Source organism: Sus scrofa, chromosome 2, assembly GCF_054392235.1.
Source record: "Sus scrofa isolate SSC_HxYL_T2T_F1_AM1 chromosome 2, Sscrofa_HxYL_maternal_Yorkshire_Landrace_v2.0, whole genome shotgun sequence".
Taxonomy (NCBI): Eukaryota; Metazoa; Chordata; class Mammalia; order Artiodactyla; family Suidae; genus Sus; species Sus scrofa.
In genome coordinates this window covers 38,365,130-38,383,035 of record NC_139384.1, presented here as the reverse complement: position 1 = coordinate 38,383,035, position 17,906 = coordinate 38,365,130, and the positions used below count along the sequence as shown (strand labels likewise).

At 35.6% G+C, this 17,906-nt stretch overlaps 1 protein-coding gene across 5 annotated transcripts in view; it reads left to right on the top strand.

Moving 5' to 3' along the window:
- The window catches only part of LUZP2 (leucine zipper protein 2), a 532,880-nt gene that overhangs the window by 227,377 nt on the left and 287,597 nt on the right, over nt 1–17,906 (top strand). For 2 of the 5 annotated variants that reach the window (XM_085011621.1, XM_085011620.1), the window contains exons 2-4: nt 6,350–6,463; nt 10,470–10,540; nt 15,417–15,498. In XM_085011621.1, the coding sequence (XP_084867747.1) occupies nt 15,424–15,498 (75 nt within the window). In that variant the 5' untranslated portion in view covers nt 6,350–6,463; nt 10,470–10,540; nt 15,417–15,423. Of the gene's footprint in view, nt 1–6,345; nt 6,517–10,385; nt 10,541–15,416; nt 15,499–17,906 lie in introns of all 5 variants that reach the window. The other 3 variants (XM_085011619.1, XM_003122913.7, XM_085011622.1) reach the window with 2 other exon arrangements.

The following is a 17,906-nucleotide window of genomic DNA, read 5'->3' as shown; positions in this document are numbered from 1 at the left end:
TCTTTGGTGATTCACAGAACAGTAAATTTCCTATAGAAAGTATTCAAAACTCCTGAGCACAGCATTCAAAAGTTTTGATCATTTGAATCTTACCAATTTCTTCAGGTTTTGCCCAATAGCCCAGTAAGTACCCTGTATGCAATTTAGACTACATTACTTTCAGATTTACAATTTATATGCACTCAGCACTTTCCCATTTGCATTGCCATCACATATATTTTTCCCTCTGCTTAGAATATCTTTTCCCTTTGCTGCATTTAATAATCCTATGCATTCAAGCCCCAACACAAATATATTTTCTTCCATGAAGTTTTCTATGATTGCTTAACCTGAAGTTGATTTCTTTTAATGCATTGGTCCTATCACATTTTCCACATTTCTGTGTGTGTTCTATTTTACCCATATATTGTCAGCCACTGGACTAGGGATAATGTATTGCTAATATTTATAATTTTTTCAAGATTCCTCATGTAATTCTTTTTTTTTCTTTTGATGGACACACCTGAACTGTGACTTGCTTTGTACTATCAGACGTGATGTCTTGTGATTCCAGAATTAAACCTAAAAAAATACTCTCTTACCTCTGCTAATCCCCCCTAATTCCCTTAGAACCCTGATGACCTAAAGTATGAGTAAGGCCAGCTAGCTTACTGGATGAAGAGAAACATATGGGACTGTAGCCTTCACTCATAAACTGGCTTTATGTCAATCACAGTGCAGAGCCATTTAGTTGACCAGGAAATCACCAAGGAGGCAAGACTAAGCCCAGCCAAGAGAACTGCCCAGTTGCACACAGACCAAATTTCTGATAACCAGAATGCTGAAATGGACAAATTCCTGAAAAAAAATGTGTCTTATTAATGTTGACAGAAGGGCAATTAAGATATAGGAATAGTTAAAAATATGTTGAAGCAATGAATCTGTAAACACCTTCCCACAAATGGTACTGCAGACAACATGATCTTACATGTTATCGGTTATACACAATCATTTCATATAATAGGAAAAGAGGGAATACTTCCCAGTTTGTCTCATGAACTAAATGTAACCTAGATCCTAAGCTTGATAAGGACTTGATGAGAAAGGAAATTTACAGATATATTTCTCCCGTTAGAGTAACTGTAAATATCCTAAACAAAATATTAATAATCTAACAGAATTATGTATAATAATTCATTTCAATAATGAGAAACTTATTTCATGCAATCACTAATTATACACCTAAGATGAATCAATGTAACTCAGCACATTAATGGTATAAAAGAAAATGAATCATCTCAATGAATGCATTCATGAGACAAGGTTTTTGTTTTGATACTGCTGTATTACAAATTATTCCAAAATCCTGTGCCTTACAATAGCATTAATTTTTCAAACTCAGGTTGAAGAGTCATTGGGGTGTTTAAGCTTCAGAATATGAATGAAATTCAGGTTCATTCTGTGGGTTGAATTGTGTCCTCCCAAAATGTATGAATTGAAGGCCTAACCCCCAGTCATATGTAACATCATTTGGTGAAGAGTGTTTACAGAAGTTAAAAAAAGTGAGGTCATTAGAGTGAGCTCTAAATCAGTATTACAGGTGTCCTTATAAAAAGCAAAAATTTGGTCATGAAGTCACACATAGAAGACAGTGTGAAGAAATACAGGGAGAAGACAATCATATGCAAGCCAAGGAAAGATCCCTAAATAGATTCTTCTCCCACAGCACTTATAAGAAATTAACTCTACCAACAACTTGATTTTGAATTTCTAGACTATAGAGTTGAGAGACAAAATATCTGTTGTTTGAGCCAACCATCCTATGGTACTTTGCTAGAGCAGCCCCAGCAAATTAATACAATAACTAATCAAAAATATAAATAGGTAAAAGGCATAAGCAAATAACTTATAGAGGAAGAAATACACATGCCAATTAAAGTAATAAAAATATAACCATACATGTATTAACCCCAACTTCCTTAGAAAATTGACAGAACACAGTAAACCAACTATAATGAAAAAAAAAACCATGTTATATTAAAAAAACTAATATGTATATATATGTGTGTGTGTATATATATGAAACCAATCTTTCTAAAGAAGTGATTGGAAATTATAGCAGAAAGAGGATAGTGTTGTCCACTCATGCCATCAACAAATATTCTATAAAGGAAGGAGAACAATCTTCAGTTCAGGTGGAAAGTGTTGAGGAGAATATCAGAATATACTGATAATAGATGTACAGACTAGCCAAGTTTACAGGACAGCAATTTACTAGCACCTATCAAAATTAACATGTTAACTTTGCAGTGAAATATTTCCACTTCTAGGAACATATGTCATAGAAACTTTTAGGATAATATATATTTTTACCCACTTATATGGACTTCATTACTTTTTAAGAGAGAAATAAAAATTAAAACTACCTTACATGTCCAGTGGTAAAATATGTTATATACAGGCATAATGGATTTTAATACATGTAAACATGGAACTCCAAGACAAGCCAGTTGCAAAACATAACTGCATGAGGATTGTATTTTTTGTTTTATAGTATGGAGGAAAAATAACATATATTGAAAGAAAATTATGCACTCATCCGTAAATGTAAGATCTGATAAGATGCTAACCAATGCTTCCGTTAAGGTGAGTTACTTCTACAGAGTAATGTAATTTCCCCTTTCATAAGGGCTTTGAATGATGGAATCTAGAGTGGTTCTATAAACACTTCTGCCTGTATTTTTCTGATAAAATATATCCCCATGGCTCTTAGTGAATTGGCCAGAAAATAAAGGAACTTAAATTGGTTTCTCTTTCTTCATGAAGTTATTTGAAAGCCAAAAACGAATATAAGCAGGAGTTTCCATTGAGGTGCATCAGAAACAAATCCGACTAGTATCCATGAGGATGCAGGTTTGATCCCTAGCCTCACTCAGTATGTCGGTGATCCTGCATTGCCATGAGCTGTGGTGCAGGTTGCAGATACAGCTCCAATCTCACATTGCTGTGGCTGTGAGTATGGGCTGGCAGCTGTAGCTCCGTTTCAATCCCTAGCCAGGGAACTTCCATATGCCGTGGGTATAGCCCTAAAAAGCAAACAACAAAATAAGATAAAAATTAATGTAAGTAATAACAAAGGAAATTCTATTCGTGATTTTATTTAAAGACAAATAATAAATGATAAATAAATCCAGTACTGAAAACTTATATAGGTGACAGTGATGAAAATAGTACACAGTAAGTTCTGTGATGGGCACAGTGAATATTTAACAAGATCCTAGCCAATCAGTATGTTCTTACAGTGTAATGGCAAAGGCATTAGACACTGGGAAATGATTAATGTGCCACTTCCTTAATATGTTTTTGGATGTCACTATTCCTATTGATTCAAGTTCTTCAGCTGTAAAATGAGATTAATACTAGTACTTTTTAATACTAATGCTTATCTAATAGAGTTGTTCTGAAGATTGGATGAATATGTATAAGACCATCTTGCATATAATACATTATCAATGCATGTAATCTAACACTGTGGTCACTTAAGATAATTTTGGAGATATATTTCTAGTCACAAATGGTCAGGAGAAACAAATCAGGCCATGAAGTAAAGTTCTATAATTAGAAGTAATGATGATGTGTCTTTCTGTTCGTTACTTGACTTTACTAGTGAGACTGGAAAGAAACCTAGGGCATTAATACATGTCCGATTATTGGCTAATTAATATTCATCAGTGAAAACCCCAAGGCCAGGAAGAAATGTTGAGATTCTTGCGGTGGAGCATTCTAATTTTCTTCAAATGAGAAGAATGTAAATAGTGCTAAAAACTTGCAATTAAAAAATCAGAAAAAGTTAAGAATTATAATAGAAACCTGTTGTAGATAGCATACATTTATTAATTACAACTAAAACCACTGGTAGTCCCAGTTCCTTTATTTATTTATTTTTGCTGCCACACCTGAGGCATGTGGAAGTTCCCAGGGTAGGGATCTAAGACCTGCGGCATGTGAAAGTTCCCAGGGTAGTGACCTGAGACCTATGACCTATACCACACCTAGCGGCGACAGCAGATCATTAACCCACTGAACAGGGCCAGGGACTAAACCTGCATCCTCACGGAGACTATATGGCCTCACTGAGGCTCAATGGGAAACCCCTAGATCCTTTATAATTTTTCAGAAAGATTGTAAATTTATTAAATTTCTCAGTCGTAAATAAATTTTTAAATTTAATATGAATCACATAAGTTGCTCCATCTAACACCTAGCAATCAGGGTGAGGTTGTGTAACACTGCATTTTACAGACAAAGGAACTAAACATTAGAGAGTTTGGGACATTTTCCTATAGGTTTAAAATTGAACTTGTCAATCTAACTTTCACGAAAAAAACTGTTTATACTGTGAATTCTCTCTCCGTGAAGGGCTGTGTTCCGCCATTGCATAAACCAGATAAATGACAATAATAATAACAAACTCCTTCCCACTCTTTCCCCATAATACACACACTTGCAATTTCTTTTAATTAATTATATATTATTGATTCAACTTTATATATTTTGCTGAAATAATTCCAAGCTTACTTGTTTCTATTGCTTCTCATGTAATTTTGGCCAGTACTGTCCTTTACCTAGATTATCACAGACTTAACAGCCTACTTTTCTCCATGTTTTTCCACCCTCCAATGCATTCTTCAATATTTAGCCAGGGAAATCTTTCCAAAACATAAAGTTGACCATACCTCTCCCTACTTAACACCCTTCAATTACTTCCTCTTGTTTGTAAAGCGTGCACACACTCCTAACCTTCATTTGAGTTTGCATACTTTTGCCTTGTCTCTTCACATCCTCCTTTCAGCAACAAAGCTCTTAACCCCCTTTTCCTACTCCCGAACTTCTGATATTTATACACTTAAATTTTAATTCATTAAAGCTTATTTTCATTAGTATTTATACATGCTTTCCCCTTTCATGTACCTAATTTCTTTTTTTAAAATAAAACTTTCTTTACTTTTTATTTATTTTCAATTAATGATTTTTTCCATTATAGGTGGTCTACAGTGTTCTGTCAGTTTTTACTCTACAGCAAAGTGACCTAGTCACACACACACACACAACACACACGCACATAAATATATACATTATTTTTTTCACATTATACTCCATCTGTTCCATCACAAGTGACTAGATACAGTTCCCTGTGCTGTACAGAAGGATTTCATTGCTTATCTACTCCAAATCTAATCGATTGTGTCTACTAACCCAAACTCCCAGTCCCTTCTACTCCTCCCCTTCCCCTTATGTAGCTAATTTCTGTTTATCTTTCAAAACATATATATTTTATATTACTTTTATCAGGAAGTCTTCCCTGGATTAGCACCTGTAATCTCTAATCTCTTCTGTGCTCCAGTTAATCATTTTAATCTTCCCCTATGGAGTATAGTTCTAGCATGCACTGGCAATTATCTGTTCCTTTGTCTAGATTCTTCCCCTCCACAAACACACTCAGCATAACATATACAAACATACATGCATACACAAACATGCATACTACTTACTCAGTCACTCCTTGAATTGGACCTTAGGGTAGTAACTTAATTTTTCTGAACCCAGTCTTTCGTAGTGGCAACATTAGAATTATAATATCAGTCTTATCTCATGAAAACCATGTGAAAAAATAAAAAAATGTATGCATACATATATATATATATATATATATACATACACATATGATACCAAGATAAATAAAGCTTTAATTCATGTAATGGTTAACAAGTCTGTTCAGATTTCACCATAATCCCTGTGTTTATTTATTGATTTTTAGAGGTATTGTGCTTCTTCCAGTACTTCTTTAACAGCAGTAGATTCTTAGCTATATTTGGAAAGGGGTGAAAAATGCACTTCCTTTCCTACAAATCAAGTGTGAAGCAAAGCCCCTACATTCTGTTCTGGTTCAACCCCAGGTTTGTCCCCCAATGTCAGAACCTGTCTATATCTATGAGCCACATTGGTTCAATTCATATCTCTTGCTGTAAAACTTCAAGGACCTTAGAAAAAAGTGTGATAATATGGAAAATACCTATTTTCCAAGAGGTATCTGATAAACTGTTATACAGGCAAAAGATATGCAGTGTTGCTCCGGAACCTTTCTGGAGCTGGGACAGACCTCAATGCAAAATGAAACCTTTCTTTTATAAAACTGGCTTTTCAATTTTCTTCTTTTAGATGAACTAATAAAAACAAACACCCTGGTAATTAGGGTTTCAATTCATCAGACTTTGCTTAAAATGCAAGGGTTTATGATCATGGCCAAAGTGGCTAGAGCCAAGTGGAAGCATTTGGGGGCTCTCATGCCTTTTCTTTCTGTGTTAGACAGGACTATGAAGAGCTGGAAAAGCAGCTGAAGCAGGTCTTTAAGGAGCGAAGCACCATCCTCCATCAGCTGACAAAGACATCAAGAGAACTTGATGGAATTAAAGTCAACCTTCAGGTAAGATGAAAACAAATTTTCTCAGCTGCAAAGGATAAAGAGTCAACTTGTTTGTCTTAGTAAATTAACACATAAAGACGTCTGCATTTTTCACCAGTTCAAAATATACTTCTGTGTTTGAACATAGGAGTTATTATTACTATTATTATTATTGTTGCATGAGCTTTGAGAAGAAATACCATTTGAAATGCAGTCTGAGAATCTGTGGTTTGCAAATTCAGGAATGAGAAAATTGTGTGTGCTTGGCAAAGTCATGAATTTCACAGAGCTTCTAAGATCATTTTGACCCCTGTGTTTTTTTATATTACAAACGATGAAGAGTAATTATGGCCAAGAGTTAAATGAATATAGAAATGATCTCTAGAAGAAAACTTTAAATTCCTCAAAGGATAGTTCTGAAAATGCTTTAATAAACCTTATTAGTAAAGTAGGTAAAAGCCTTAGAGAGTGTTGTCTGTGAAAACATAATAGGCACTCAGTGAAATATCAGTCAAAAACCAAAGACATCTATATCTGATAAGAAATTTTCTGAAACAACTAAGAATGTATTTTAATATTTGTCTTTAACATTATACTTATTGTATACATACTATGCACTAAAAGCTTTCATATATATTACAGGCTTTAATTCTCATAATATAACAATGAGAGTAGATACTATAAATGTGATTATTTTTCTTGTTACTCATGAGGAATCATGCCTGAATGTTACAAAGTAAACCAGAGGTTAAATCCAGGCAGTGCCCTGATTCCAGGGCCTTTCTGTTAGTTATTATTGAACCAAATGTTTCTACACCATGTATAGTCACCGATGTTCTTAGCTTTCTCTGATAATGATGATAGTAACCACTATAGTTTATTAAACACGGTCTCATGTTAGGTACTCTTCTCCCAGTGTTTATTTAATTTTCATCTGCTGATTATGCTGTGATTATCATGAGTCTTATTTTATAGGTGGGAAAACAGAATTAAGAGAAAGGAAACCTTAAGAGCACAGAGAGGAGTTCCCGTCTTGGCACAGTGGTTAACGAATCTGACTAGGAACCATGAGGTTGTGGGTTCAATCCCTGGCCTTGTTCAGTGGGTTAAGGATCCGGCGTTGGCTGTGGTGTAGGTTTCAGACGTGGCTCGGGTCCCATGTTGCTATGGCTCTGGTGTAGGCTGGTGGCTACAGCTCTGATTAGACGCCTAGCCTGGGAACCTCCACATGCCGTAGGAGCAGCCCTAGAAAAGGCAAAAAGGTTAAAAAAAAAAAAAAAAAAAGCACAGAGAAAATTAGGAGGCAGATATGTTACTTTTAACCTAAATACTGAAGCTCTTGTTCCAGAAGTTGTATTACATCCTGAGAACATGAAAATAGAAAAATCAGTCAAACTCCAATAAGACACAGTGACAAGTAGCAAGATGGTGACAGTGCAGGAATAGCAGTTCCATGATTGAAGTACACAGAGCATTAGGGCCGCACTGACTGGAATGAAAATGGGTGCATGTTGATTTCCATAGGAGACTGATGCCAGAACTGCACCTCATAGACACATAGAAATTCACAAGTTTTATTAGACTGTGAAGAATATTTAAGACAACTGTACCTTTTCAGAGGTGTGGAAGGACTGTCACATTAAACATTTTTCAAGCATATGTTGAAATAAAGACCCATGAAGGGTCAGTATTCACAATATTTCCAGGACATTCAGTCTCTCTATATTAGTAGCCTAAGTTAAGACATCTAATTTCAGCCTAGGAAATTACTTGAAATAAATGTATAATTTTGTGGAGTTGCCTTTTTGAAAAGGAAACACTTCAGTTAACTAAATATAATTGCAGTTTTTAAAATACCTTTTATTTATTTTGTGCTAGCCACTGTGCAGGATGAATTTTTGGTTGTTTCTTTTTTCTTATTAAACCTCCTTAACAGTCTCTTCCAAAATTTAGATAATATTTTATTCATTGTAAAATGAGGAAACTAGACTCCTATGTCAATGGGCCACAGAAATATCCCTAAGTCAGGCATCTAATAGTGATTCAGTGCTTCAAACTCATGGTAAATAACCATATTGCCCATTGTACACATTTTTTTCCCAGTGGGGGTTCATGAAAACATGAGATTTGAAAGTCTTGTTCATCTCTGTAACCATAGCACCTGGATGGCATGGTAATACAGATCAATCAATAAACATTGTGTTGCAGTGGCCGTCGTGGCTCAGCGCTTAACAAACCCTGCCAGTATCCATGAGGACCTGGGTTCAATCCCTGGCCTTACTCAGTGGACTAAGAATCCAGCATTGCTATTGTGAGCTGTAGTGTAGGTTGCAGACATGGCTCAGATCCTGCATTGCTTTGGCAGTGGTGTAAGCTGGCAGCTACAGCTACGATTCAACTCCTAGCCTGGGAATCTCCATGTGCTGCAGGTGCAGCTCTAAAAAGCCAAAAAAAAAAAGGGGGGGGGGTTTGATTAATTAGTCGATATATAAATCTTTAGTATCCTTAAAAACATGAAAATTATTTTCTAAGACATGCATCACACTTCTCTGGACATTTCTGGGGAAATAATCATCAAGTGCTCTCCTGATCTTCTAATTGGATATCCCTTGCAGACTCCTATATGTTTACCTGCCCTTTTGACCTTTTCATTTCTTTATCTCATGTGTTTTATTTCTTTAAATTTCTTGAGGATAGACTGGTGCCCTTTTAGTCTTGATTTCCTTCAGCATACCCAGAGTATAGCAGACAAATGAATAAGCATACTTTCTTATACTTTTTACCAAATGATTTCACACATATCTTATTCCCTTTGAGTTTTCCAATAATTATCTAATGTAGGGTCTGCAAAATTCTTATCCCTGTTTATCAGATAGGAAAGCCAAAGGGCAGATTTTGTGACCCACCCCAGGTCATATGGCCATGATGTACTTTGCACTGTAAACCCATGATTAGTGCTACCACTCACACCCAACCTGCTTTTTTTGTATTTTATGTCAAGCTACTTTTTCCAAATAAACAGAGCACTTTTTACTGGCTGCTTCCTAATATGACTTCATTCAGCCAATTTAGAGAAGGTGCTTCTCTTTTGAAGTTCACCCCACCATATTACTATCAGAACACTTACTACATGAAAATTGTTTCTAGCATTAGGTTAAAAAATTGGAGAATGCAGACACCATGCCTTTGTTGTTAAATATTAATTAAACAGAGCTTTTGTCATTTTTGTTATTGTCAGTTACTTACTTGTCACAGATGCTTTTCTTGTAAATAATATGATTGTCTCTGCTTCAACTTTTAACATCAAGAAGGATAGGTTACCCTGTTAAATAGTTCACTGAGTATGGACATGGAGGCTCATTGGGAAAGTTTCATTACAGATTCTCTGATGAGAAAAGCTCAGTGGGCTTTTCTCTTTTAATTCATGGTCTATCAGTGCTGAATTGCCCATAAATAAACATTAATGACTGAGATGGCATTTCGTTCCTTAATATATTTTGTATACAGAACAGTTAGAATTTTAGATGACTCTAGTTTTTCTATGTATTCTAATGTATTACTCATAAATAATAAAAAGATAATACCAAAAAGGTACATGCCCTTTGATTGCTTTGATCTTGAATGATTATTACTTAGCTTATTTAGGGAGATGTTTTATGTTCCCTTGTGTTTATAGAAACTATGCCAGATCCAGTTTGACATGACTGCAGATAACATAGTAAAAAGTTCAAATGAAGAGAAGAAAATATATTTTATATTTACTTGTAAGACCTAGATATTTGGAGAGTGGTTTCTCCTCCATTGAAGGCTGACACTCAGTTCATTTCTCTTTCACTCACTGTGTAGCATTTTCACTAGTTGGTGTCATAAATTGTGCATTCTCAGAGCCATGGGGACCATAACAGCCTTGTTTGCACATTATTATTTCAGGGCAAAAATGCAGCCACACCTTGTGCATAGACACAAAGCTAAAGTGCTCTTCAGTTTATCACCTGAATAAGACTTACTCTTCCCACTTTTTTATCAGAATTTGAAAAATGATGAGAAATCTGCAAAAACAGATGTTCAGAAGCTTCTGGAAATAGGTCAGAAACAAAGGTAAGACTTTGTTTTCCTTTTATTTTCTCATTTTTTTCCGCAGACTTTCTTCAGAGACTTCACAAGAATAAGTTCATTGTAAATGCATTCATTTATTTATATTATTACTTATACTTGAATGTATGAAAATCTTGTTCAAATGCAGATTCTTATAAATGTAGGGTGGCACTTGAGAATCTGCATTTCTCAGTTCTCTGATGATGGGTGCTGCTGATATGATGCTACTTGTCTGCAGATCTTAATTCAATTTTTAAGGATCTGGAATACTTTCTTCTATTATCTTAGTAAGATGGACCCATATAAGTCTGTCCATCAGTAAACAGATCCAATAACATTGACCTCAGTGGGACTTTTGTGTGTGTGTGTGTGTGTCTTTTTAGGGCCGCACCTGCCGCATATGGAAGTTCCCAGGCTAGGGGTCAAAACGGAGCTATCGCCTCCATCCTACCCCACAGCCACAGCAACACCAGATCAGAGACATGTCTATGACCTTCACCACAGCTCATGGCCACACTGGAACCTAAACCCACTGAGTAATGCCAGGTATCGAACCTGAGTCCTCATGGATACTAGTCAGATTAGTTTCCGCTGAGTCACGATGGGAACTCTGGACATTTTTAATAGTATCAAAACTTGATCATGGTGATTATGGTGGGGGTGGTAAGGAATGGGGTAATCATTAGTAACAAAGGAGAATTAGAACAATTGTATCAGTGCTGGCTTGTTTATTTTTGAAGGAAGTGAATTATGAGCTAGCTATCTATGCAGTATTAACAAGCTATATGGGAGTTCCTGTCGTGACACAGTGGTTAACGAATCCAACTAGGAACCATGAGGTTGCGGGTTCGGTCCCTGCCCTTGCTCAGTGGGTTAAGGATCCGGTGTTGCTGTGAGCTGTGGTGTAGGTTGCAGACGCGGCTCGGATCCCGAGTTGCTGTGGCTCTGGTGTAGGCCGGTGGCTACAGCTCCGATTGGACCCCTAGCCTGGGAACCTCCATATGCCACAAGAGCGGCCCAAAGAAATAGCAAAAAAAAAAAAAAACCAAAAAAAAAAAAAACAAAAAAAAAACAAGCTATATGACTTGAAATGGTGTCTTAAAAAAAAAAGCAAGTTATTTTAAGGTAGAACCAAGGTAACATTTGTTATTTCTTATACATTTACAAGAGTCTCTGCTCTGTTAGATGCTTTATACATATTTCTCTTGTTTTAACACCACAATTATCTTACAGAGTAGATATTACTATCCCCATTCAGTAAAAAGGAAATTGTTGCTCAAAAATGCTTAGGTAAATTGCTGAGAATTGTATTAATTGGAATTTGCTCTGCTGTGTGTTACCCATACCCTTTCAAGTCAGTTTAATGATCCAAAACAAAAAGCTGTTAAAAAGGTGGACAGATGCTATACTGTTTATTCCCTTCTCACCATCCTATATCTTCTTCACTGTCCTTGCCTCTTGACCCAGAAACCTCTTGTCAATGTCTATGAAATGTTAAAAATATCAAATATAGTGCCTTATGTTGACTCTTTTTATTATTTAAGTAAAATTATTATTTCTTTAACAATGAAATTCTCTCCAAAATCCATGATTAAAAAGAGCACATATAAAATATGTGTATGAGCATGTTTCCAAAAGTAGCCCATTTCAACTTATTTTATTGATTTTATCTCCAAGTCCAACTACAATGGAACAAAATAAAAATCATTAATAAAATAAAATAAATTATTTTATTGGTTTGAAATAATCCACCTTTTAAAACACCTATGCTCACTATCACACAAGTATTTGTGGTTCACTGAGTTACTGGAGAATTATAAACAACCTTTTCCTTTCAATAGAAATAGCTCGTCAGAACAGACCAAGAGTCATTTAAAATTTTTACTCTTTGTAGAGTCTTCCATGTTGGGACAGAACAATAAATAAAACATGCAGGCTTTTACATGGGAAAGAAAGAGAACATTGCATTGATTCTTCATTGTTACATTTCTAGAAATATTTAGACAGCCTAGATAATATTTGTAGGAGAGTCCTCAGTCTCATGGAGAGACTCTTAAGCCAGGCTATATGAGGAATAAGAGTATGTAGCCACAAAATAGAAACCCTGGAGGATAGGAGAAGTACCCTGAAGTTTCTGAAAAGATGTCTTGGAAATAAAATCAAATAAAACATTTTATTCTTTCAGTGGTTGGTGGGTGGAGATGCTGAGGCTCTGTACTAATGGATATTTACTCTATCGAGTTCTATGAAAATGAAAAGAAAGCCTGTGATGTTATGACAATACATACTGGTAACCACTGGGGGAAAAATACCTTCCTGTAGAATTATTTGGTGGTCTTTTTATATTTATAATTTGGGATGGAAGATGTGAGAAACAGCTACCTTTTTAAAATCCTTTGTAACCATAAAATTCTATGCTAAAATGTACTCAACATCTAAGAAACAGCACCATATCACTGGAGCGAATGGTTCCTTAGAAGTTTGTGTACCTCCATATAGTTTGTGCAAGTTCCAGTTGATGGTGCGGAATGGTTCACATGCAAGTTGACAAGGAGTAGAACTATTTCTCATAGGAGCGGAACTTACCGAGTCTGTCAAACAGGAGGTTTGGACCACCTAAAGCATGAGAGCAGGGAGAATGTGCAGAAATAAGTCTGAAAAAGCAGAAGAGGAGGTGGAGAGATTCAGCACTTTCAAAAGGCCCACTTGCTATTCTGTCTGATAGATTTCCTTGCCATGAAAATGTGCAAAATTTTCTACCTTCTCCAGTTTTTAATGTCTTTTAAAGGTTAGTTTTTGTCCTACTCCCTATTGCCTATAGATGTCAGTATGTGGGCATTTTTGAATATATATGTGTATGTGTGTATATATATATATGTATATATATATTCACACACACATACACACATGTATGCACATATATACACATTTTATTTTAAATAAAATGTATAATATAATTTAATTTCAAATAATGTATAAAATTAGAATTTTAAAATCCAGAAATAATCATAATTATTGTAAGATTTTATTGTAACTTTTTTAGTTGGAAATAAAATAGTTCAATTGCATTTTTATTCAGTACTTGTTCAGGATTTCAATGTTAGGGCTGACATTGTAGATCTTTCCTTTCTTTCTCTCTGTCTCTCTCTTTCAGTGGACGTAGTATAAAGACTCTAGAATTTGAGCACATAAGCTCCAGAACACAATACTACCACCTCTCTGTGCTTTAGTTTTCTATTTGTAATACAAAATTACAGTTTGATGTGAAGTTTTCATAGTGCCTGGTATACTGGAAGCCTACAATATATGTAGATATTATATTATGCCACAAATCCTTGGTATGGAAAATATCAGAAATGGTAATGGAAGTCTAGATTTTAAGTGTCCATATGTGGAGCAGTTCTGATAAATGAAACCTGTTTGAGGCAGTAATTGAAGCTGAGACTTAAAATCCACTTTAAGCAAAAGTGTGTTAAAGCTTTAACCAAACAAGCATAAATCATCTAAGAACCAAAGTGACTGTAATTATTTTATAACTTGTCCCTATTACATTTTGCCTTAATAAACAAAATCCAAATTGATTCCAACAACCAGTCTCTCATGAACCTTCCTGAAATGGAGAGTGGAACCTAAGAGTTTCTAGAGTAAGAAATCTGGGGGGCATCATTAAATCCTTTTAGATAAAAGACCTCTTGTGGTTGTGCAGAATGTGGTGGTCAGAGAATTGACATAAGGAGCTTGAGTATTGCCAGTGGTTGTGACAATGATCACATATGTAGTAAGTGATTGTTTTCTAAACATTTGCTAAGTATTTTTCCTACATTTATATATATCTTCTAAACTTCACTACAAACCTATTAGGTAGTTCTATCATTGTGCCCATTTTATAGATGAAGAAAATGAGCCAAAGAGTGTATTCTCCTACCCTTCGTCTCTCTGTATGCTTACATATCAAGAAAATATTGTTGTTCCAGAAGTTTACTTCTGATAGTAGTTTGGGAATTTCAAATTAGTGTGTGTGTTGGTAAAACCAGAAAAGGCTTCTCTTTGCTAGTTGCTGTTGCTTTGAAGGAGTTTATTTTTCTAGCCATACTGAACATATACCTATACCACCTCACTCATGCACTAACTTATCTGACATCTGAACTTTTTAAGTGGTAGCTTAGGTGATAAAATGAAGGCACATAAAGATGATACAATTTGTCATGACTGAATAAATCCTAAGCATTTGAGAGGAATGCATATTTATGAAAATACTTAATTTTAATGAGTGAGACAGAATCTATATATCCTACTGAGCTGGAGATAACAATGTGAATATATATGCAGAGGCATATTTCTCTTACTATACCCAATAAATTAGGCAGCTCTCATATTAGAATACATTTTTTCTTTGTTTTTTAAAAAAGTCTTAGGCCTTATACAGGTTGTCTAAAACACAGTGCTTTAGAATTAGTCAATTAGGAGCATCCAAGGGAATGATAATTTGATCAGCAAGTCTGTGGTAACATTTTTTTCTAAACAGTATGCTCACATCCTGTCATGCTGTCACTAAAATTAGCTTTCCTACTCTAATTATTATATTGATTTGATTTAACACATTATGCAGCTCACAGATGAGTCACACAGTGGGATTTTTATAAGACACAATAGCAAGGCAATTTCCTTTATATGAAGCTCACTTTTAGTTGCTTGCATGGGGAAGAAAACTCTATTACCAGAATCCTGAGATATATCTTATATGGTTAACTGTGTCTCTATACATTCTACTTACCTCTTTCTAAATGGATATAAACAGCAAAACCTCCTTTCATAATGGACATAAGAAATAACAATTATGTTATGTCTCTCTTTTGCTCTCTATTTTCTATTCAACAAGAGAACAAATGAAGTCTCTCCAGGAGGCCCTGGAAAATCAACTTAAAGAGACTACTGAGAAAGCAGAAAAACAACAGGCTACTGTAAGTTTGCTTCTTTTCTGTGTTTTATGCTTCAGGGATAGAACATTGTTAACTGTTTTCCCCTCCAAATCCCTATGGGGCAAACATACCTGTAACAAATAAAAATGGGAATATAATAAAGAAAATGCTTTCACCGAGATTATAAAAATCCTTGGTCAGCATTCATTCAAAAAATGTTTTTGTTGTATTTGATTATTAGGGGGTTTTCTAATTCCCAACCCTTATTTGTGGATGAAAAACCAAGAGCAAGCGTGCTAGAGTGAGGCCCCTTATCAGTGGCTCTTGAATTTGGGGGTGTAACTGACCTTGAATTAAGTTGAGCTATGCGATTCCTAAGCCACAGCCCACATCCACTGAATAGAAGTCTCAGTGGATGTTGATTAAAGAGCTGATTAAATGGGCCATCCTGAAAGATTTGCGTATTTAATCTGCCTATTTATCTGCCTATCTGTCTATTACAACTTCATAAGTAATTCTTATATAATGCAAAGTTGAAGGATCTTCTTATATAATGCGAAGTTAAAGAATCAAACTTCTCTGCAGATTTCCTCTCTCAAAATGATGTTCTATGTGTCCCCACATTTCAGTTCCTATAACTAATACTCCCCATAGGCAGAAGGGCTGGTGATCTGGATAGTAGTGTTGAAAACCAAGATTTCTGATTGTCTAGACCCACTTTAAATACCATCTGTGGGGACTGGACATTTTATCTTGTATGAGGACCTGAGTTTGTTTCAAAATACAGTATATTAATAGAAAATCTGAAGTTTAACAAGACCAGTGGATCAGGAAATGACTACCTTTGGACAGACAGTTTATTTCTCACAGCTCTCAAGAATGGAGGTATGCCATTTGACAGGGGACAATGCAGGGAAACACCAGGTCAGTCACAAGGCAAAGTGGGGAAAATGTAAACGAAAGGCATAATTGTGGTTTCTGTGGAAAATAATGGGTGAGGCAGGGTAAGCAGGGCTAGGATTGGCCAGTTTGAATGATTTCAGTAGGCTCTGGGGCATAGGGCTATTTGGTACCGGGCCCTGAGGTAATTAAAGCAGGTGTATAGTGGCCTGGAGTGTAAGAACCCAAAACAGGGGGTGGCTGGAGTTATGAGCTATCTATTGGTTAGTTTGTATTTGAAAAGCATACTGCTGGGAGAAGTACCCTTTTGGGGGATGGTGATGGAGCAGCGATGAGAGAGGTACAAGGTTAAGATAGGATGACTCCTGTCATTTATTAGAGTTGTCTATATCAAGGCTTGTCTGCATACGTGTATAGGGTAAATGTTAGAGCATCAAGTTTACAGGAGCTGGAGATAGAACAGGACTAAGGTGAGGTCTCCATCCAGATCAGTTATCTGGGATTCCAGTCCCTTTAAGAACTGCCAGCCTGCCTTTCTTTTGGAGGCTTCCCTGAACAAACTGGATTAGAGTGTAGAGTTTTGCTTGTGAAACTTACCCTGTCTGTCATTCAGGACACCTGCTTTCTGGAGACAGTCTTTGTAACAATGACTTTTGATTTCCCTGCCTACAGGACTGTTTCATGTTAATAAATTCACTGTTATCTGTCTGGCTCACCTGTAAGGATGAAAATATTTGTTCTTCTTTGCTATGCCATAGCCAATACTCACCAGTTACCTACAATGTGTCCTAATATCTTGCTCTTTGGACATCAGGTTTTACATAAAAGAGTAAATGTATTTTTAGCACCAACATGTTGATCCATCCCCTCAAGATCTGACCCAGCCTACCAAAAAAACCCTAACTGCAATCATGTTTCTGTCTTGACCTATTGCATTTAATCTCAATTTCTTTATAACCCAGTCATAAATTATGGCAGTTAGAGTGCTCACAGGTACTGTTTTCTTAGATCCTCACAATAAAGCCACACACTATTTTTTTAAACTGAAGATGAATTATTCAGCTAATTATTTGGAGGAGCCAAGACGTGAACGTATGATTATTCCAATATGTTATGCAAACTGTGTCTAAATCCCAAAATAAGAAAGCTATAACTGTTGAAAGGCTCAGCAAAAGTTAGCATAGCCAAGTATGGGAAAAGTGGCACAAAGGATGCATGATTGGGAAGGAGTCAGCCTTACCCTTGTCTCAGAATCATTGTAGTACTTTACTTAATGTACAATATTGAATCTTGAGGGAAATTTTTCTACTAAACCAGAAACTCCATAAATTTATTCATAACCTAACATGTGCTCCAGAATAAGAATATTCTGAGTTTAGGTTCCTACTGAGCCATCTACTAGTCCTGTATATTTGAGCAAATTCTTTAACTTCTGCAAATTTCCTTACTTGCAGAATTTGGGGAATAATTCAAATTAAAATTATATACATAATTTCCCTAAAAAAAGTATATATGGCATTCAGTAAATAGTAGACACTAAACTAAATTCG